Genomic DNA, 22,398 nt, shown 5'->3' with positions numbered 1-22,398 from the left:
CTTATTCCTGCGACTTCTGACTATGTTCGTCACGAGTTCGTCCTGTAGCTTTCACCGCCCTGCACGGAGCTGGTGGGATGAAGCAGAGATGCTTTGATAGCTTCTAAGCAAAAAAAAAAATGGAAAGGTGCAATCGCAGAACCAAATTCATAAAACTGAGATGACATGATTTGCTACGTTTCAACTCCATATGACTACAGCTCAAGAATATTGCGAGCGTCCTGTCATTGCAATAATATAAAACACGGCGCCCTGACGCCTGTTGCGGTCCATGGAGTTTCTCACTGGCCACACTTACATCAAAACAAGTGTTAGAAAGAGGGAAGAAAATAAAAAAACGGCCGTGGCTTAGCTTGGTTAAGCCTGGTGATTGCGAAGCAATAGTGTCCGTAGCGCCCCTGGTGAGAGGAGCGGGAGTTAGGCCGCCGTTGGTGGCTACCGCCTCGCATCGCGGCGGCGTGAGATGGGGCCCCGTTTTTACACAGCTGGTGTGACGTCACTCCGACCGTAGCGCCCCTGGTGAGAGGAGCAGGAGTTAGGCCGCCGTTGGTGGCTACCGCCTCGCCTCGCGACGGCGTGAGATGGGGCCCCATTTTTACACAGCTGGTGTGACGTCACTCTAGGTCACGTGGTGTGACGTCACGCAGCGAGGTCACGCTAAAGGTCAATGGTGCCTACCACCGCCTCGCCACGGAACGGGCTGAAGTGCGACCTAAAGTAGTATTGCTTCGCAATAAAAGGACTATAATTCACATGTAGCTTCTTATATATTCTTTAGGTGCGTCATACAATCGAGTCAGCTGCGTAGAAAATGCTGCTCGAACTGGTCAGACTTCTACTTTGAAATAAAATAGTTCTATGCTCCTCCTGATACTAAAACGCTCTAACAGTCTTCTCATGCACATCAAACGACGACTCTAAAACACATAAGACATCGTACCTTTCGTCCTTTCTAAGTCGGAAGAACTTCTTTCGTGGCATGCTGCATCACTTGGAGTAGCCAAACGAAATGGCTCCTATCCTTGCGATTATGCTTGAATTCATCCATGATACACAACGAGGCATGAAATTTCCGACAGTTCTCCAGGCACACACAAACTCCTCGGTCTCTTCAGTTTCTTCGGTGAACAGCGCGAGGCACATTGTTTATATTTCATTGAAGTATGAATCATGTTGTGAGTGACCATTGATAAATGTTTCATCTGTTTAAGGTTTATTAAGGCTTTTGTAGAAATCACTTGTTCAAGCATTCCATAATGTCATATTGCCGTTCCTCGCAATCTTTCCCACGGTCCTAAAGCAACTATACAAGACGCCAAGTTCAAATTCCGTGAATGGTATTTAGAATATGTGGCGAATCATTAAAGCTCACGGCTTAATCGGAAGCTTTCCAAACGTTTACTTCATCATCGTTTCTTTTCCCCTATTTTCGTGCGTCGCACGAGGCTCTTACTTGGTTTCCTCAGCGAAGTAAAGAAAACGCATTGTTTATATTTGACCAAAACTATAGGGGCGCGTTATGGGTAACTTGTAGGTAAACTTCAAAGTTCATGGGTTTCCAGCCTTTGTAATAAATTACGCATGCAAGTGCTCCGTAGCATTATGGGTGTGCTTTACGAGCAGCGCAAAATGTAGCCCGCTGCCATGACGTAACTCAAGATGGCACCAGAATTAAATTTAGACAAAATGGAAGGAACGCTATCGCAAATCTGTGTGCGAAGTTAAATGCGTGTGAATCAAATAGAACTTTTAACAAAAATTCTTAAACAAGTGCTCCAAAGTGTGATAGGGCCGTTATCACCTATCTTCCCAACGTCCCGATCGAGAAAACTCTACGTTACGCCAGGTTTATATTTGGTGCAAATGGAAGCCATTATAAGTACGATGTGTGGCAATGTGTAATCACAAGCGTTGCAAAATATTACTACACCTTTGTTCTATACCTTTTTATGCGTTATGCGAGATTAGTGTAGTAGTTTTTTCTACTGTCCTGTACAGTTGTATTAAACACGGTGCATTGTTTATATTTCTTTATAATTATGGGCAGGTTATGAGTAATATGTAAGCTAAATTCGGAGCATCTGGACCGACTACGACCTTAGCAGTAAATTACGAATGCAAGCAAGCGATTTGGAGCATTATAAGTGTAAGCAACGCACGCTTTATACCACTGCTTTGTGTGAACACAATGAACGCAACAGAAATCAAATTCGAAACAAAAAACAAAGCAGGGGAGGGTGGGAGTGACTATATCACCAATGTTCTGGCGAAGTACGGTGGATGAATCACTGCCTTTGTAAAAAATCCCCAGACAAGTTCTTGAAAGCGTTATATGCAGGCAAGCTTCCAAACGGGCCAATCATTTGCGGGCGATGCTTTAAAGTATGTCGTTTATGCAATTACAAGCCACCGAAATTCGCATCGCAACTGCTCGAAAGAAACAGCTTCACTGGAAATTGCGCTGCGCTTCTGCCAACTCTCAAAAGTCTGCCGTCTTTTTTTCTTTTTTTTTTTTTTTGAACGACGCGAAAACAGACACCACGCGTAGAACACGGCACACCAAGTAACCCACACCAGCTTCCACGCCCAGCAACAAACCTGTGAGAAGTCGACATAGTCGCCAAAATACGGTCACGTCTCGGGTAGAACGTCGGTATATCTTCCGCGAAAGCAGTGTAAATAACAGTGCGTCGTTAATTTTTCGGCGCAGTACGTGACGACGCCATTGTGCTGCCCAAGCCGTTCAAGCATCCTGACGGGCCTGTACGCGCACAACACTGGCGTCTCCAACAACTCGCTGTCCGGGGGTTGCAGCTCGCAGGGCTGGCAGCGAGGGCCCGAGCGGAGCGCGTTCGCCGTGGACCTCCAGCGGTCGGGTTACGAGACCTTCTACGCCGGGAAATACCTCAACCGGGTAAATCTGGGCTGAATAAGGTGAAAGTTCGGGCAGGGTGGAGGTCGCTTTAGAGTGCTCTATAGCTGGCGTCACTACAATGATCTTGTGAACCAAAAACGATGCAGGATTACATGGACAAAGAACTTGAGTAGCCGTGTGCCGACTTTGTAAAGGCTGCAGCAATCTGGTAATCGTCGCGGTAAAAATTCATAGCTTGATCAAGAAAGTTTGCTGTTGGTCTTGATCAGTACAGGGTCAGTCAGAACGAAAACCGTGCAAACTGACTCTCTCTGTCTTCCATTCTTGTCCCACAATAGTTTGGGTTGCTTTCGTTCGGGAAGTTTAATTTCATTTTTTTTTCTTTTTCTTTATTAACGACTTTTGAAGCTTTGGAAACGACCGGTGGAATGTGCCGTTACCGTAGCGGAAAACCTGGGACGAAGGAATAAAGATGGAGAAAAGTGACGAACACGCTCCTTAATTCTCAATTGAAAGAGAGAGAGAGAGAGAGAGAGAGAGAGAGAGACGCACAATTATGCAACTCAATTTCCCGCGAAGCTCTCTTTCGAGCAGTTGCATATCAACAATTGCAATTTTCTGTGATTAAACCGCACACCTTAAAACGTTGCCTGCATATTAGTCGCCCGTCTGAAACGCTTTCGAAAACTTAATATAAGGAGTTTTTTAGCAAAGTTCATATTTCACCAACACATATTTCACTTCGCGTGCGCATCAGCCATACTCTTCCCCGAATTATCACCAAATTCGAGCTCACTGGCTGTTACAGTTCTTTCGAGTACAAGTGAATTGCGCGCTGTTCTTATAACCCATGGACTTATATTGCTCGGGAGCACTCCCGTTAGTAACTTACTGCAAAGGCTAGAATTAACCGACATGCTTTGAACTTTGTTTACACATCCATAGTTTGCCCACCAAGTTCCACGAAATAGAAATAGGTTGGCTTGTTTAGTTCACTAACGATGGCATGGGTGCTTAGCATAACGCAGGAAATGAATAGAAAATTGAGAGTTTGGTAGTTATTTGCAAAGCTTCGAATTACTAAAAGAAACGTTACAGTATTACCTTGCATTACACATAACCCGACCCCGTTTTTCAAAAACATGAATTCGCTAGGTCGTAGAGTTCTCTCGAGAAATTAGGAAGAACGCTTTCGAGCACTTAATAAAGGAATTTTTGACAAGGGCTGTGTTTTATCCGCACCCGTTAAACCTATATGCACATCGGCGATATTTCTTTCACCATTTTTGTTAAATTTAATGGCAGCGACAATTACAGTTCTCCCAATACAGTGCGCTACATTCATCTATGCCGTACGCAATACAAACTTATAGCACTACGAAGCGCTTGCTTACGTAATTTATTGCAAAGGCCGCAACTGACCCACCCACTTTGAATTTTACCTACCAATGACTCAAAACCTGCCCCTTATTTTCAACAAAGAAAACCAAAATTTCACCAAAGAGATTTGGGAGACTCTCAACGTGCCTTGTCGGCCGCATAGAGAGAACGAAGGTTCAGTAATCGTTTGCAAAGCTCATAATTAAACCATAAATGTTGGAGCTTCGCTACATATTGAACTTACAGTCCCCTCAGTTTTCACCAAATATAAACTCGGAGTGACGTAGTTTTTCGGCGCACTTGAAAACACAGTGGATAACTGCGATATAATATTTTCAAGCGGCTTTTATTAACTGACGCGCTTTAAACGTTGCCCACGCATCATGCATAAGATGCCCTCTATTCCTTCAAAGTTTCAATTTTGTTACAAGTTGAGTTTCTTCAGTACATTGGGCAAACTTCCAGTGCGGACCTTAAAGGCCACTTGTAAAGCTCTGGAACGCTTGCATTTTCTACAAAGGTATTGATTGTGCTACACATTTCAAACTTTTGCCGTACGTCCCCATAACATTGCCTCCGGTTTCTGCAAATACAGAATTTGTCTCACCTTATGTTCTCCCAGGGTGGTAGAGAAACTTTGCAAGCATTTAATTTAACGCCTTCAAACAGAAAAAGCACGACAGTTTGATTTTAATTTAGCACCTAGTTAACTCAAACACTTCAAAATTTTGCTTCGTGTCACTCCCTAATCTGCCCAACAGTCCCTCTAAATATAAACTCGTTAAATAATGCAGTTCTTCCAGGGCCTATAACGCATAAAAGCACGTGTAAAACGTGTTCGAGCGTTTGAAGTCAAACTAACAGCGTCGCTGGAGAAGAAAATGTAACACAACGGAACCAACCTATTGTAAATCTGAAATAAATAAATAAATAAATAAATAAATAAATAAATAAATAAATAAATGCCTAATATGTCCCAAAATTTTCTACACGTGCCTAAGAAGATCAGAAAATACTGATCCAGAGTATTTGACATAGGCGATAGTCCAAGTATGCAGTGCGACGGCAGAAAGGGTTGTTGGTCATTACTCTCAGCCCGTTGCGCGTAGCTTCTTCCTTTGCTCTGCGTAAGGCGAACAGTCCAACAAGTAACCGAGGAACGAGTTTTCGCTACAGACCATGGCAAGAAGAATGAAACTGTGCTGAATCAGGGCGAGACACTCCGGCTCCTTTGGCGAATTATATATAAGGAATTAATAGAAACGAAACGAACGTGAACGGTGAGGGCCACCGGCGTCGTTAGAGTAGGCTGTGAAAAAGCTTTGCTTCCTGCTATGTTGGGCGCAGAGGACATACGCGCATCTGAGGAGCCCAGTATATAAGGCTTCCCAGCTGTTCCTCCTAAAGAAAACTTTAGCTTAGGGGATCCTGTTTAAATACGTAGGAAACGAGAAATCAGCTTTCTCGGCCACCACTGCGCCGATTTCGATGAGGTCGTTAGGGCTACAAGTGCCACTGTGCTGTGCGGTGGTACTTTGAGGTGTCAGTGACCGACTGTGTTTATGTCTGTTCCCTTTCTTTCTCTCTCTTTATACTTTCCTGTCGCTTTAACCTCCCCTCTGTCCCCAGCGTAGGGTTAACTTCCCTGCTTTTTCCATTTCTTCTGTATCTCTCTCTCATTGATGATGTTAGTTGTTTTGCAAGAAAAAAAAAAACATCTAGTGACTGTATGACGCGAATTTTTACATTACGCCGTTAATTTTTAGCAAAACATTGTTGAAATCGCAAAATTAAAAAAGAAAACATGTATCAACCTTGCAACTCTAAAACAGCAATATAAATATATCGCGATTCTGTAATCTGCACCTAATAACACATCTAAAGAGTACAAAATTGATGTATTACACACCGAGCTATAGAATGCGCAACTAATTTGTGTGTGACGCTTGCAAAAATGCTCATAACCGTTGTAACAATTTCACGGAAACCGTATATTAATAAGTGAAAGTTATCTGCTTTATAAGCTGTAACGGATTAAGTATGGCCGAAATACGATAGATGTTTTTTGGTTCGGTGTTACGGATGTGTAAACTCCGTGCCTCAGTTTTTTCCGGAACTCGCCAATTTTCGGGAATTTTTGTAAAGCACCTGAGGCCCTGCATCTAAATTATGCACCTAGATTATCCACAATTCAACCTTCTCTCTCTCAAATGCAACAAATTTCGTTCAAATCGGTCCTGCGGTTTTCTCGTGAAAGTCTGTCTGCGTTTTACACGCACTAGAATATGGAAATCGCGGAGTCTACCGCCAGCTAAAAGGCTTCCTCTCAAGAGCAAAAAAATATCTTCGTGAATTTGGCCTCCGATTAGTGTCCGTACGTTTGCTTAGTGTTCTCGTGCTTTTCGATATACTCCTGCATGAACTCACTCAGCACACATAGCAGGAGGAGGTGACCGACTGAGCCGATTCCTCTGTCTTCGCCCTATAGTACGGTCACACGCGGGCTGGCGGCGTGCAACACGTGCCTCCGGGATGGACCAACTGGAACGGCCTGGCAAGTATCTACGTGAATTGGATGCTCTTGGTTCCACCCTATTTGCGCTAGCTTGAGCATTTTCAGGAGAAACTTATCATACGTGCACTTCTTGAGCCAGCATTACACGTGCATCAGCTAACAAAAAAGAGGTGATTTCCCTGAGGGCAGCAGAAAAAAAATAATGAGGACGTATTTTTTATATAGCATAATTAGCAATTGCAGGCATCAGGAAATGTATGATAATTACCAATAGGCAAGTTACGCGCTATTCGGCCTAATTTGTTTAAGTTTGTAAGAAGCGTATTAATTGCGCGAATTCATTTTGTTGATTCATAAATGAAAAGGAAAATTATTCACAACTGAACTGTATTGTCTAAAGCGAGATATTGTATCGGCAACAATGTCTTCGTGTAAAGCAAGGACAAGGATCTCGGATAAAAATTATGAAGGATAGCCTTTGCCGTGGGCAAATGTGTCGTTTTGGCAATTAAAATTTTTTATTTGTCGTTAGAGACAAAGGGCATATTAAAATTTCTGTGCAGTGGAGGGTCTTTATACGTGCTCGCGCTCCTTTTCTCTCGACGACTGGCATTTGCGTGTTGACTGCCTATAGCCAGCGGAAGTGGATGCAAAGAGAGGAGCGGTCCACTCTTGGCCAACTTCTCACGTAGAGTAGTTCTCAACTGTATTAAAGGGATAGCCCGTCGCACCAAAGCGCTGGCCGTTACTCCGCGCGAAGCTGCAATTGTCCCCGAGAACGACCGATCGAGATTAGATCTCCAGAGAGAATGTAGCTGGTAGATTGGGAATGCGTGAAAAACAAAGATAAGAATGCTCCAGGGTTATCTCTAAAGTTCAGGGAGGAAAAGTGGTACCTCTATTAACCATGTCCATAGCAACTTTACTCCCACCTACATTTACAAACTTTCGTACATTATACAGCTCACGGAATCAGCCAGCATGACGGAGATTTATGCGCGCAGGAATTTGTGTTGTATTAGTCTTTTTTTTTCACAGCGTGAGTTTCGGATTTGTATCATGTCCTGACCACCGTGGTCGCTGCCTCGCAGGTGGGAAACTCGGTCTACTACAACTACACGCTGTCCGTTGATGGCACGGCGGAAAAACATGGCGACAGCCCGAACGAGGACTACCTCACCGACGTGCTGGTGAGCCGGAATTGATTCCATAGATGAAGCAACTACCAATAGCAACCAATACCACCAATGATTAACAAGTGAGACTTCCATCAACTGTCCCATCGCTCGTCGCACCACAAGTCTGTGAAGGCCCTTTTGCGTTTTTTGAGGGCGACAGCTTTGTGAACACCTTCGACTAAGTGGTACCCTCCGCGCGCATTCGCGAACTCACCGCGCATACCTATATCATTTTTCTATTGCTTTTTTCCCTTCTCCCAGCGTACGGCGGTCGGCCTTATGCGTTAATGATTATCTTCCCTGCCTTCTTCCTTTCGTTCCTCTTCCTCCCCATCAAAACTTCCTCGGCTGCTTACTATGCCCTACTGTGGCTTTAAGCTTCATGGCGTGTCTTTTCTTTACCACGTTTTTGGCGTCTGAGCAGAGTAGCTGGCATCTATGACAGGTGCCAGGTGCATAAGTTTATTTAAAATGAGAAGAAAAAAAAGTACTCCCATCGTGTGAGCGATAAAGCCGGTACAGCATACGCATCGGCTCTGCCTGTCGCACCGTGAAAAGGCAGTGCACGGGCATGTGGGGACTTCAAACACAGAAAAACTTGTGCCTGTTTTTGTACATGAGAACCATCTTGAAATGATACTCATGTCGAAATACCAACTAGTCCAACATTCAACTATTTAAAATGGTTTTGCACGCACAATTTCGGGAAAATGAAGTGTACGTGGTCGCCTTTGATTCAGTGTACGTTTTTATACTATCAATGAGAGATGTAACGCCAGCTGCTGAGATAGTGAGAAAGAAGAATAAAAAGTATATAGTCAGAATAAATCGCATAGCCAGTAAGTGGATACCTAATAAGATAACTGAGTAAGTATACCGAACAGAAGAAAACTTAGTCGGAGACGGCAAGAACTATGAGACTACGAAAATCGATGGCATTTGGCATATACGGGTGCCACAAGACTGGAAAAATTGGAAAGCACTGCGAGAGTCACATTTGTCCTCCAATACAACTTACTGATTATTATTACTGCGTCATGGTAATTGTCTTTTATAAATTCGAGATAATATCAACAATTTAAGTCTTCGCGGTAGGCTTTGGCCTTATTGAAACATAAAATGCTATCTGCATGCTCCCCGTTTACTGTCCGATTTACGTGTGAGTCACTGTCACGGGAGCAATACAAAAAAACCCCTGTAGGACGTTATAAAGACTACAGAGATTCACTGCCATCCACGATGCGCTGTTTTGCTATGTCCAGAATACTGTTAAGCATGCGGCAGAATGTTCAGTTACAAAGTGCACATGTGTTCTATGCGCATATAGAAGAACGCGACGAAGGCATTCGCTAGGCATGTACAACACAAACAATGTCAAGAGCCTCGAAGCCACTGCGCGAATGACAAGATCTGTGACTGTGAAGCTGCTGCTTGGATCTGTAGCTAGAGAGAGTGAGAGGCGGCCCAGTCACAGGTCCGGTCACATGCACATAGGCTTTCGACAAATCTTGCACTGACCACGATTTATCATAGGCCGTGAGCGCTGATGATGTCATCGCGGCTGCGGCGGACATACCATTGACGACGTCCTGCCGATTGTGCGATTCTCGTCACTTCACCCAAGCAAAATAGAAAAGCATTGCGCACGGCCAGTCCATATAGGCATGCCGAGTGATGATGCCTCTCTCTTTCTGAGTCGATCACTTTCTAGACTATCACTTTCAGCGGACGTTGGTTGGCTAACGTAGTGGGCATAACACCTATCACTCTAGTGAGGCACCTTGTTCGATGCTATGTCTCGCAAAAGTGAAGGTATATCTATAATAGTGATCAACGGGCAACACTGACACAGATGTTCGCCTTGAGCGGCTCATTTATGCATTCACGGCAGATGTTCCCTCCTTCCTACACCTTCTCCCCTTTCTTTCGAGCATTAAGGCACTTTTTAATTACGACTACTTCGAATGCAACGACATGCAGCAATTCAGAGCCGGGGTGGCGTTGAACCTTGACGAGTTGGCGATCTAACGCAAGCTGCATTTGTTACGATTGCTCACCTTGCTGCTGCTGCTGTTTCACTGCAGAGAGCCAAGGCACTGTCATTCCTAGAGGGCCGGGTAGATCAGCGACGTCCCTTCTTCATGATGTTGAGCACGCCTTCGCCGCATGCGCCATTCACACCTGCAGTACGCCACAGGGACGCATTCCCGAACCTGAAGGCGCCCAGGACACCGGCTTTCAACATCAGCGTCAATGGGGTAGGCCTCGCCTGTCACCGCTTGATAGGACGCCAAGGGGAAAATATCAATAGTTCATCCATTGTTTTCATACCACCTACGTATTTGCATTTACGCTGTTTTGTTAGTTTACGCGCATGCGTCGTACACATTAAAAAAAAGTTAAGACACATTCTTTACCAAAACGTTTTAATGTATGATTGAGTAATTTGTTTTTTTATTAATCGAAAATGTTGGTAACATATACGTATGTCACTAGGTTCTTCCCAATGTTAATCTGTTATACAGGCTAGGGTGTCTCAGCTGATGCAGGTCAAGCAATGAAAAAAAAATAAAGAAAAAGGGAAAGGGGGTTACTACGAGATACGATGATGGGACGAATGATGTTTTGTTATCTGCCGCAAACTAGAGTATTTTAATGCGATTAGCATCCTTAACCTACAAGACCCAATTTGGCGCGCTGCTACTTAACCGTTGTCGCGGTTAAGTAGAAGCGCTCTGAAAATAATCTTTAAGAACCAACGCTACTCCTTGGCTGACTCAGCGGCGGCGTAAAAGCGACAAGGTGGCGTTGTAACAGCGAAAATCAATAAAACAGTATTTTTTCTTTTTCATTTCAGTCGTACTCTTTAACGCTTCCCTAAGCCTGTGTGCTTGGGGCTGCTTACATATGTAGCTGCCGCCAACAGATACACCTCCGCCTTGTCAGGTTTTCGTGGCCACCAACGTCAGCCATTGAGTATAGAGTTAGTTTGAAATCCCTCTCGAGAGCACCGATGTCGCGCACGCGGGATTCACTTTCCATCGTTCTTCGCGTTTAGGCGACACAACTTTGAAGCTTGGAAGAAATAACTAGGAAATATGTAGCGAAACGAGCTACAAGCTGCTGAATACGATGTTTTCGAATGCAATGCACAATTTCGCTTTCTTAACTTACGCAATAATATAATTTTGACTTATCAACTAATGAATGATGACTGAAAATAAATCTCCAGTTTCCGGAGGAGACCGCTAATAAAACACCGTTGGTCATATCCTCGAATTTCATAGTACCTCTTTTTTTTTATATGTCCAGGCCTACGTTACCTGGGACACACTGTATAAAGGAGGGTTGGTGATAGGTGAAGGTTTTGGATATTTTGCAGTATATACCATCGAATAATTCTATGCGTCTTGCCTACTGTTCTTGTGGAATTAATGACATTGTACTACTTGTAATTTCCGTACGTGTAGTACGAAAAACAGTTTCAATTGTTGGATCGCATACGCCTAGAGGTACTGCCTGTTGAAATTGTTCCAGCACGTCCTCGTGGCACTATACATGGCGCCTGTATCTGGCTGAAGGAACCTGGTTGTTATACACTAGATATAACCACAAGATACGCTTAAAGCGCCAAACTGTGGTCTTTTTTGCAGCCAGCCACAGTGGGGATATGTGGCTTAGGCTTTCCGGCATATGGCGGACCATCTTCTAACTTGCATGCGATGCGTGGCTTGTGCGACTGGATGCGCGCGCTTACTGGCGGTTCCGGAAGAGGAGGAGGGGGGTAGAAGCCCTAAGATTTCGCCCCCCATCGAGACATGCCGGCACTGCGCCGACAGAATTGAGCGTGCAATGAGTGTTTCGCTCATTTCGTTTTTCTGTATGCCAGACGAAGCACTGGGTAGTACGGCAGGCCATCCACCCTATACCGGAAGATGTGGTTTCCTGGATCGACGAAACCTACAGAAACAGGTAACGGCTAAACGCCCGCGCACGTTAGAAAAGTGTTCACTCAGTAAAGAGCCCTAAAGGTGTCAGCTTCCGCACATATATGGACTTGGCACAATGCAGTGTTTTCCTACAGGCACGACGTTGTCGTACCATGTATACATTTCTCAAGCACCTTTCTTAGCCTCCAAGTTTCTGTGCCATATGTTAGTACCGGCATAACACAATAATCGTACACCTTTCTTTGGGTAAGCTACCGGTGGTGCCTTGCCGGCCATGCCTGCCATATGCGCTCCCATTGATTTTTATCCTTTTTTTTATTTCGCGTCATGATTCGACTCCTCGTGACTAATTGGCCTACATAAACGTTCTAGATTCTAGAGCACAGATTCTAGAGGTTGGCTGCCAATCACCAATTGTCGTTCTCTTGCTAGGCTATTAAACATTCCCTTAATCTTCTGCATATCAGTCATTTGACCTGCTCTTACACTTTGTCCGCTAAGCACCTCAATCATTTGTTGCCGGTCATGTCGAACGTTGCCGAAGCTAAAGACCGCACAAAAAGCTACTGATCAAAAAGTGACACACAAAGTTAAGAGGCCGGAATGCGGCGGTGCGGATTAAACAGCGAACGAAGATAGCCAATATTCTAGTCAGTAGTGGTGAAGGAACAGTTCTTTAAAGATGGCACACTAGTAAAAGACGTCAACTCGTTTGGTTTCCCGACAGAGTATGCCGGCCGTACTGACCTCACACGCACGCCATAGACCGCGCACCGTTATTTTCGTCGCCTTCTGATTCCGGCTGATATGTGTGCCCACCCATCTGTACAGTGTTTTGCTGGATTCCGCTTCGCCGCTCGCCGAGCGGAGCGCATTTGAAGCCAGTGGCAATGCGGCTTCGCGCGGTGGCACGTCGACAGGCCGTGGCGACCATTTGTAAACTCGGCGCGAACCTTCAAATGTGCGCGAAACCGTGCTCTCTCTCTCTCTCATCCCTATATCCCCTTCCCCCGTGCAGGGTAGCAAACCAGACGTGCGTCTGGCTAACCTCCGTGTTCTTCCTCTCTTCTATTTCTCTCTCTCTTTTGTCCCGGTAGTGTATTCACAAGCTCCCTTATTCACGCAAGCGTGCACGCGTGCACGCAGACACGACAGTGACCAATTCTTTCTTCCCCTTAGCAGCCATACGTCTAAAACATTTAGTAACGCCCGTTTAAAAAAGACGTCGACAGGTTCTGCATACAGAATTACTAAGATAGAAAAGCGGTGAGTTTGGCCTGAGTAAATGTTCTCATGTGCTGCTCAGCATTGAAGAAGGAAAAGAAGAGTAAAGAGAAAAAGAGAGAAAAATGTTGATGAAGAACACGAAAGTGGCCAAAAAATAAATATTATCAGCGAGGACTCTTCAACGTCTCAAATCCAGACCACTCTCACACAAGAATCTGATTATAGCCATTGAATATCACACCGACGACAACGGTCCGGCCAATGTCCCAAAAGAAGCATTTCAGGCAAAAGTTGATAGCTAAGCTAGCTTTGAGCGAATATATGCAAATGATTGTCTGCCCACAGCAAAGCTTGGGCTGATATACAGAATGTGTTTGTATAGTCTCAGGTATATCTAACTCTCGTACTCCGGACAGTCTGTGCTGTCGATAAAGTGTAGATAACGCCGAGTGAACGCCCCGGATAGTCGTAACGTGTACATCAAGCGTGCGTTACTTATTTTGACATCACGAGAGACCACGTGAAGTTCTGGCCTCTTTATGGGGTCTGGGGTTTTTCGTCTAGAGTTATGACCGGACAAAGCTAGACCCGAGAGAGAGGGAGAGAGTCAGTGAGCTAGATTTTTCACATCTATTTCACAGATTGCGCACGCTCCTTTCTGTGGACGATATGGTTGCAGACGTGCTGAGCTACCTGGACTCGAAACAGCTGCTGAACAACACTTACGTATTCTTCACGTCCGACAACGGCTACCACTTGGGTGTGTGCGCACGTGGTCTTTTGTGTGGTACTTTAGACAAATGCAAACACACGTAGGCGTAAATTTCAAAGAAGCGGAGCTATGCTCCGCAACTTCGGTTGCTTTATTTAACCTACTATAACGATTCTGCGGAAAATTGTAGGAGTTTTCTTGAACGTGTACCTGCAGTAGAAAGCTTTCCGCGGTGGTCGCCTCACGACCATAAGGGTTGAAAGAACTAAGAAAAGCTAAATCAGCAAAATTAATGATCGCTAGCAACAATTTGTCTAGACCTTGTACTGAAACCGCACGCAGTTCATACTTTCTCGCAGGGAACATGCAGTTTGCCAGAGTACTCGAAAGCACTGAACTTTAGCACGAATAAAAAGAGTATGGAAATTAAGGGCAGAAGTATACACCTGCCATCATCAAGATAGCTTCACCGAAGTCATCCTATGGCGGCTATACGCATAGGATATCCACAACTCACCCATGCCTTTTTTTCTTATAAAAGCAAGGACAGCCAAATTGATATAACTGCGATGAACCATTAACAGTAAATTGTGTCCCTATAGCATACGCCGACCGACAAACACAAAGGCAAATCTATATTTTAAATATTTATGCTCAACGTATACTATTTCACCCCACCTTCATCCTATAGGCGAGAATGCCGTTGTTGACCACAATGTTGTTTGTAGGTTTTCAGAGAGCGCAATATACTTGCACAAACTTTAAAACTGACGTGGTTCTCTCGACCTTTTCATAAAGTTCTAGCAAAGGCAGCTTCTTCTGTATTTATCGCATCATTTCCTTTTATAATGTGTATGGAGCATCATCACCTCTGGTGTTCTTGCGTCATAAGAACCCACGTAACTAAATAACTAACTAAATAAAGGTACAAATATTTTTTAAAGAAATAGAATAAAAATAATGTAGTAAATGAACATGCATGTCAGAGACAAGAAAAATAGGACCTGTTTTCCTTCGCAAATATGCACCAAATCATCCTTAAATTTGTGTGCAGAAACTACGAAACGACAAGACTGAACCAAGTGTACACAAACACAGGATATCAAGCGCAAGCTATCCAATGTTTTTTTTTTTTTTTCAGAAACTTGTGAACACATTTGTGGCGACATCGCACGCGCAGCGACACGTTCCCGAGCCTATATAACGACGCCGTCGACTGTCAACGATTAAGCTTTTTCGCTCACAGCTATGAGGCAGGTGCGCGGACATATATGCCCTGGGAGGCAGCCTTAACGGCATAAGCTTCGATTACTTCCCCTTTTCTTTGGTTGCTGGACTTGAGCATTATCTCCTTCCTGTCAAAAAATATGTTCGCTCTTGTACCGGTGTTCGCGCCTCGTGTCATTTATACACTGCCCCGTTTTGTCCAGCGTCGCCTGCAGCGCACTACGAGGGTATCTCACACATCACGTTCATCAAACATTAAACAAAGCTTGTGGTGTGCTTTGTCTCACGTGCGTCAACTTAGCCCTGACTTCGCTGAGGCACCTTCGTTCTATGGGCGATTCGAATCGGCGAGTGCCGTTTCGGTGTGGGTGGTCAGTGCTGCAGAGGGCAGTATACAGTTGACCGAGGTAGACTATTGCACGAAGGTCGCAGTGATGGACAGTAGAAAGTTTAATCATTATTGCGAAGTGGGTAGTTCGCAGTAGAAAACCCTACTCATGCCGCGGAGATCACTGCGATTCCTTCGAACAGTGCACCCCACGGTGCAGTCTCTGGACGTTAAACCCCACAACTCAGTTCATAGTCGAATACCAACCACCTATAGCCAATGGGGATTCTCATCGTCATTGTGTTCTGCACTGGCGCGGAAAGGCGCTCTGCTTTTAGAGACCAATGACACCGTTTCACTGGCTTTTTTAGGTCAGTACTCGATGCCGAAGGACAAGCGGCACCCCTACGAGACAGACATTCACGTGCCCCTGCTGGTCAGAGGGCCCGGCATCGTCGCCGGCAGGGAGGAGCAGGTGAGCACGTTTATTGATTGTCAACGCGGTGTTAATCGAATCGCATGTTGGCCGTGACGCATCACTTTATTCGCCTTCTTCCAACCAGTTCGACGGTGTCGCCTTCACCTTCATGATGTCGACGGCACGGTGCATAATACTTGTACCTGAGCCAGTTGAACTGTGTCCAATAACCAACCAGCCGGGAGCGACTAACGAGAGAGGTCTCGTTATTAGTCAACTTTAATGGAAGTTTATATATATATATATATTGAGCCTTGGCCGTGAGTGGCGCAGGCTAACGCTCTCAAGGCTTATCTTGAACGCATACACAAGTATATCCAAGCACGTGGACGGGAAGATGGCCGCCGCGGTAGCGCAATTGGTAAAGCACCGCCAGCGTAATGTAGGAGATGAATTCAGCTTTTTGTACGCAAGACGAGGACGAAGAAGAGGCTGAGACACCCGAGCGCTCGTGTATCTCAGCCTCGTCTTCGTCCTCGTCTTGCGTACAAAAAGTTGCATTCATGTCCTACCAACATGCCCAAACAGTCACGTTAGTAATGCGGAAGATGTGCGTTCGACTCCCACCTGCGGCAAGTTATCGTGCATTTTCATTTCCCTTTAACCTGTTATTTCCACAGTTCAATTAAGACATTGCAATTACTTTCCCCTATGCTTCTTCTGGGTTCGGTGCCTGTTTCTTCATATAGTTGTGATGAACAATAATCGAGCCCCTTGGATCCCCCCACCCTTCTCGCTCATATATGTGAATATATAGCCGGCATCTTAGTCGACAGGATACTCCTCGTTTCTTACTTTCACGCTACCGTGATCGAAAACAGCCTGACGAATAGAAATAAGTTACAATATTCGACACCATGAACAGTACTGTGGTCACCCGCATACATTACGCATAATTTCTACACGCAGTAGCTCAAGTTCACACACTGCGCCCACTACACAAAATGTGCAGCCAGCATTTGCATGGTCACGTACAAGTCGGGTAAAATTAGCATACGTACTTTGCAGCGCGCAACGCTTAGATACATAACTTATGACCCGCCGCGGTGGCTTAGCGGCTATGATGTTGCGCTGCTAAGCACGAGGTCGCAGGACCAAATACTGGCTGCGGCGGCCGCATTTCGATGGGGGGAGAAATGCAATAACGTCCGTTTCTCTTGCATTGGGGGCACGTTGAAGATTCCCTGGTGGCCGAAATTAATCCGGATTCGAGCCACTATGGCGTGACTCATAATCAAATCGTGGTTTTGGCATGTAAAATCCCAGAATTCAATTCAGATACATAAATTATGGCAGGTTCAGTTTGGGCACACAACATAGAAACAGTAACACAGCATAGCACAGTATAGCGATACCATGGCATTATCGCCAATAGGTCTTTAATACCATTGAATACCATGGAAAATTTCACTTGCAATTCACTTGTTGGGCATATAGGCCCAATAGAGAGAGAGAAAGATAGCAAAGAGAGGAAAGGCAGGGAGGTCACCCAGACGAACATCCGGTTTGCTACCCTACACTTGGAGAAGGGAAAGGGAAACAGAAAGAGGAAAGCTGGATAGAGAGAACACTGTATGCACGCAGAAAAGCGCCTTGAAATCACTCGAGTCCGAGCAAGGCCTTGCGTTTACCGCGCATAATTTGTCATTTATACTTTCTCCATAAACTTTAACTACCGCAGCGTAATACATAGATGTTCAACGCCTTCGTATGATCCAATACACAAGCGCACATCACTCTCTCTTCCGGTTATTCCCTGCAGGAAACAGCCAGTGTAGGGTGCGCCCTTGCGCAATCTGCGCATTGCGTAAAGGGGGGAGTAGGGTGCGCCCACTTGTTTATACGCTATGTATTGCACTATGCCAAACGCAGAGACTCGACAGACACTGTGCATTGCGCTCCGTCTTGTTGCTCTCAGTTCCACTGCTGCCACTGTGAAATACATAGCGCGTAAGCTTGAACCGTGTATTACAGTTCCAAAAAATTGCCGACAGCTATCTGAACAATGAACATGTATTATCTTGCTGTAGAATTTCTGGTTGCCTCCATACGCGTGCCCAATCGTAGAAAGGGCAGAACGCATTGTTAGGTTGTTGCTCTTTTCTGTTTGTGTGCAAATTACTGTCTATAATAAGCATTTTTTGCGACAGCGCTTTATTTCTTTGACACGTTGATTTCTCCTTGTTTCTATGAGCCAGTGGTGACACTGGCTCACCAGTTTATCGTTTACGGAGAAATGGCTTGACGTAGAAGCTGCCAACGTTTACCATTTAATGCGAACAAACAATCGCTCGACACCGGCCTCTTAAGCGGAAGCATCGCCTGCCTGCGCAGGGCGTGGCATTGAACGTCGACCTGGCGCCTACATTTCTGGACCTGGCCGGCATTCCTTCCCGCGGAGACATGGACGGCGTCTCGCTCAAACCGCTGCTGGTCGGCGATGCGTCCCGCGGCAACCGGCCGAGACAAAGCTTCCTTGTCGAGTACGAAGGAGAGGGTGATGAGCAAGAGCACCCCGGGAAATGCCCAGTGCTCCAAGGAATGTCGGTGAGTTCACACGGAGAGTTCTATGAGGGTCCCAGGCCCGTCGCGTTATCTCTGTTAAAGAAAAATGGTCTCCACTTCACGCTGTGAAGGTGGTTGGACATCGAAGCTGTAAACAACTGGAACAATTACTCATTGCGACGTAGCTTGAAATTATTCGCATGGTGACATTAACATGCAATTTACCTGATTATTAGCCTAAGACGTTTCAACGGCCTGCGACTTGGCTTGCACCGCTACTACAATGAGAGGACCAGAGAGAAGAGAAATGCGCTTAACCACACTTTCGCCTCGCATGCACGCTGCTCTTCAGGAGTCCTCACTATACGTTGCCTTCCCATAGCACTGTGACAACGCAATAAGTTGATAGGAGGGTTCTTCTTTTTCATATCAAAGCGCAGTTACGTCACTCCCTGCGTCGTGTGCTACAGTTGCCGCTTCCCGGCAACAACTGCAGCTTATGCAACCGTAATCTTGCCGGGAAACGCCTGCAGCTAACGCTATGCGCGAAGGCGAGCTTTCTGGTGCTTTTTTTTTTTACTTTCCCCCGCACGGCCGGTGCCGCCGCTGCCTCGGATGCGCGAAAGCGAGCGCCATCTGCTGGTGCCGCAAGGAACCCTGCGGCGCAAGCGGTGCTCTCGTCCAAAGTTTAGCCTACGGACGCGACATACCCATTGGGAAGTAGAGCTACACAGCTTTCTCTGTAAAAAAAAAGAAAATCTGTGGACACCTAAGCACTTATCATGAGTTGTGAATGCGAAAGCCCCAATGCACAACTGAATGCCGCTAAGCGGTCCTTCGAGTTATGAACTCCTCGCGAGCAGGCGAGCGCGTTGAGGCGCTTAGCCAGTTTTGATTTGGTTTTGCCAGGGCGCAGTTAGAGCGCAGGCGAGAGCGTGGGCGGAAAAGGAACGCGCGGTTAACACAGGCTTCCGAGAGCGCGCCTCACGAGCGTCACGTGACGTCACGAACGTCACCAACGCGCGAAGCATGGTCGTGCCGTGGGATCGCAGCCAATGGGAAGTCAGGTGCCGTTTCGCTGCTACAGACGGCGCTGGCGTTTTTTTCGCTCAATGGACCGTTTGATGCTTTCGCATCAATACGAGCAAATTGCGTGGTCGAGGAAGTCCCAAAAGTTCCCAGTGAGGGAGGGTGGACTGCGCTGGGTTAATTTTGATAACCCGCTGGGTTCTCTAACGTGCACCCAAAGCGTGGTACACGAGTTGTGGCTCAGTAGCTACGTAAGCGATATGATGCTGATAGAGAAAAAGTGAGAGGTCACGGGTCTGATTCCCTGCAATCGTGGCCGCATTCCGCTAAAGGGGGAGTGCAAGAACTCTGGAGCACCATGCCCTGGGTACACGTTAATAATTAGTCCGCAGCTACGTACGTAGTACAGCGTCCCTCGCAACCTATGTGTTGTTTTGGAAGGTTAAACCTAATTAATCAATTAATTAATAAGTAATAAAACACAGGCAGTATATAGAGCACGTCGTGGTTTACAGAATGATGGTGCTAGCAGGATTATTTCAGAGTTTAAACAGCACTGTACAGCCTTCTGAAAACTCGCCAGAATAAGTGGCATGCCTTTTCTGAAGACAGCAAAAGAAGTAAATAAATAAAACAAACAAACAACAAAAGAAGAAATGAAAGAAGAAAAAAAAAAGAAAGCGGAATATTTCTTTTGAAGAAGGAATTCTAAAAGTGTCGCGTTCGATTAAGGTAACGCACTGTGTATAGGTTCTATGTTCATGCGAATTTAAAAGATAGCTCAAACTCATTTGAAACAATTCAGAAAAAGAAAATAAACACTCAAAAACGGTCAGAAACCGATTGTCAGTATCGATTTCAATGTTACATTTTGCTAACTATTCATACGGTAATGATATTTCACTCTAACTTTCCCGCTCTACGAGAGTTGCTGATTCAACTGAGTGTTCCACTCCAGGCACATAACAATCTTATCAAACGATATGAGAGATGCCTTCTCCACTAGTCATAAAACTATCTCTTAATAAGTAAAAATATGCCGAGCACCAAGAAGTCAAAACAAAGCACGCTAAGTTACCGAAGTATTATTAATAAATATAGATGTTAAAGCGAATGATAAATAATACCGAATTGAACACCGATTTCCACATGTGTGTGGGATCCGCCAGCTCTTTTTTTTGTTTTTTTTTGTACCTGTATCTTGTTTCTGCTTTATCAAGAGTGAGGTTTGCTTGTGTGTTTGCGTGCAGAATCCAGAGTTTGTCCTTAGACTCTCTCTACTCATGTTTTGTTCTTGCCTACCGTAATGTAAGGTCGCAAGGTGTTACGGCTACAACCTATATATATATATATATATATATATATATATATATATATATATATATATATATATATTATAAGCCATAGATGGCACCTCGCCTTGCAATCGGAAACAAGCTCCGAATATAACGTAAGATGATGCATGCTTTCCTTCCATTGCAATATTTAAAATGTTGCAAGCGCAGCCGTAAGGCGACATAGTTCTACAAAAAAGCCAAACTTTTACAGTGAAGCTGCTAATTGGATTCAAGCGCGCAAGAACGTTAAATGCCAGTTATCACGGTATTATATATTAAAATAAAACTGCAGCACTCACGAAGTTTAGATATTTACAAAAATGTGGCCAATGTGGAGGCATATATTCAAGCGTATGTGTCAATAAGGGTTTATATGGAGTATGTTATGCCTTCGTTTTTCGCCCTTTTCATCAAGCGAGGGACAAATGTGTGGCAGCGCTGGACAGTATTGAAGACACATGTCTCTTAGATACTATCCTAGATGCCCTTAGGGTTTCTTGTATCTGTATCATGATACACCTGGCAAGATGTGTATCGGTATCTGTATTTTCGATACATGAAAGAATGTATCGTGCATCTTAAGATACAAGACACTGGCTATGGCAACATAACTGTGCGAAAATATAACCGTTGGCAGAACTCCACTTCTAAAAGCTGATAATTCTGCCACTAAGCCACCTGAATAAAACTAAAGGCAGCGACATTCTTTTATCCTTCTGCCAGAGCCCTCCAGCGAGGGTAGGCGATGAGGTCAGGATGAAATAAGCAGAATACGAAAGGTCATTGCAGCTTTATGTGCTCTCCGTATACACAATAAAGAAATTATGGGGTTTTACGTGCCAAAACCACTTTCTGATTATGAGGCACGCCGTAGTGCAGGACTCTGGAAATTTCGACCACCTGGGGTTCTTTAACGTGCACCTAAATCTAAGCACGAGGGTGTTTTCGCATTTCGCCCCCATCTAAATGCGGCCGCCGTGGCCGGGATTCGATCCCGCGACTTCGTGCTCAGCGGCCCAACACCATAGCCACTCAGCAACCACGGCGGGTGTATACATGATGTGTCACAATAAAATTTGGAGGACGCTTAAGCCTAGCCTTTAAGAGTCAAACGCGATAGCATTCAAAGACCCCTTACTGCTTTTGGTGCTTCCCAGCAACTGCAGCTTATGTAACCGTAACGTGTACCGGGAAACGCTGGCTGTGAAAGCTATATATGCACGAAGGCGAGCTTTCTCGTAGAAACGCGGCCCCTTGCGTGGGCCAATCCCGGAGGTTGTGCACAGCCGCGGCAAAAAAAAAAAAAAAAAAAACATAATTTTCAGATCTCGGTTATTGCTTTGCACTATTAATATTTAAGTCTGAGAAGATTTAACATAAAATGCATGCGCTGTCAATGTTTTTTTTCAATACATTTGTTTGTGGGCTGTCATTCTCAAAATACTTAGGAATAACCTTGTCAAGAATGTAAGGCCTGTTATGAGCAACTTTGGTGATAGAATGATGCGGCAATAATTCAACCCGCATATACCGCATGTCATATAGCAAGACGTGGCATATACATATACTTAAATATATACTGAAATTGTCCCTCACGGACAACTCCGCAGACGCCGACACCGGATTTTCTGCGACACTGGGCCCTTGATCACGCTAT

The 22,398-nt window shown here is 45.1% G+C and overlaps 1 protein-coding gene across 2 annotated transcripts in view; it reads left to right on the top strand.

Annotated features, from left to right (window-relative positions):
* LOC126522438 (N-acetylglucosamine-6-sulfatase-like) overlaps positions 1 to 22,398 on the top strand; it is a 38,238-nt gene that overhangs the window by 11,118 nt on the left and 4,722 nt on the right. For both annotated transcript variants that reach the window (XM_050171182.3, XM_055066409.2), the window contains exons 4-11: positions 2,711 to 2,914; positions 6,744 to 6,809; positions 7,862 to 7,960; positions 10,033 to 10,206; positions 11,838 to 11,920; positions 13,767 to 13,885; positions 15,764 to 15,867; positions 18,205 to 18,417. In XM_050171182.3, the coding sequence (XP_050027139.1) occupies positions 2,711 to 2,914; positions 6,744 to 6,809; positions 7,862 to 7,960; positions 10,033 to 10,206; positions 11,838 to 11,920; positions 13,767 to 13,885; positions 15,764 to 15,867; positions 18,205 to 18,417 (1,062 nt within the window). The remainder of the gene's footprint in view (positions 1 to 2,710; positions 2,915 to 6,743; positions 6,810 to 7,861; positions 7,961 to 10,032; positions 10,207 to 11,837; positions 11,921 to 13,766; positions 13,886 to 15,763; positions 15,868 to 18,204; positions 18,418 to 22,398) is intronic.

Source organism: Dermacentor andersoni, chromosome 6 (genome assembly GCF_023375885.2).
Source record: "Dermacentor andersoni chromosome 6, qqDerAnde1_hic_scaffold, whole genome shotgun sequence".
Lineage (NCBI taxonomy): Eukaryota > Metazoa > Arthropoda > Arachnida > Ixodida > Ixodidae > Dermacentor > Dermacentor andersoni.
This window is presented reverse-complemented; position numbering and strand designations above follow the sequence as displayed.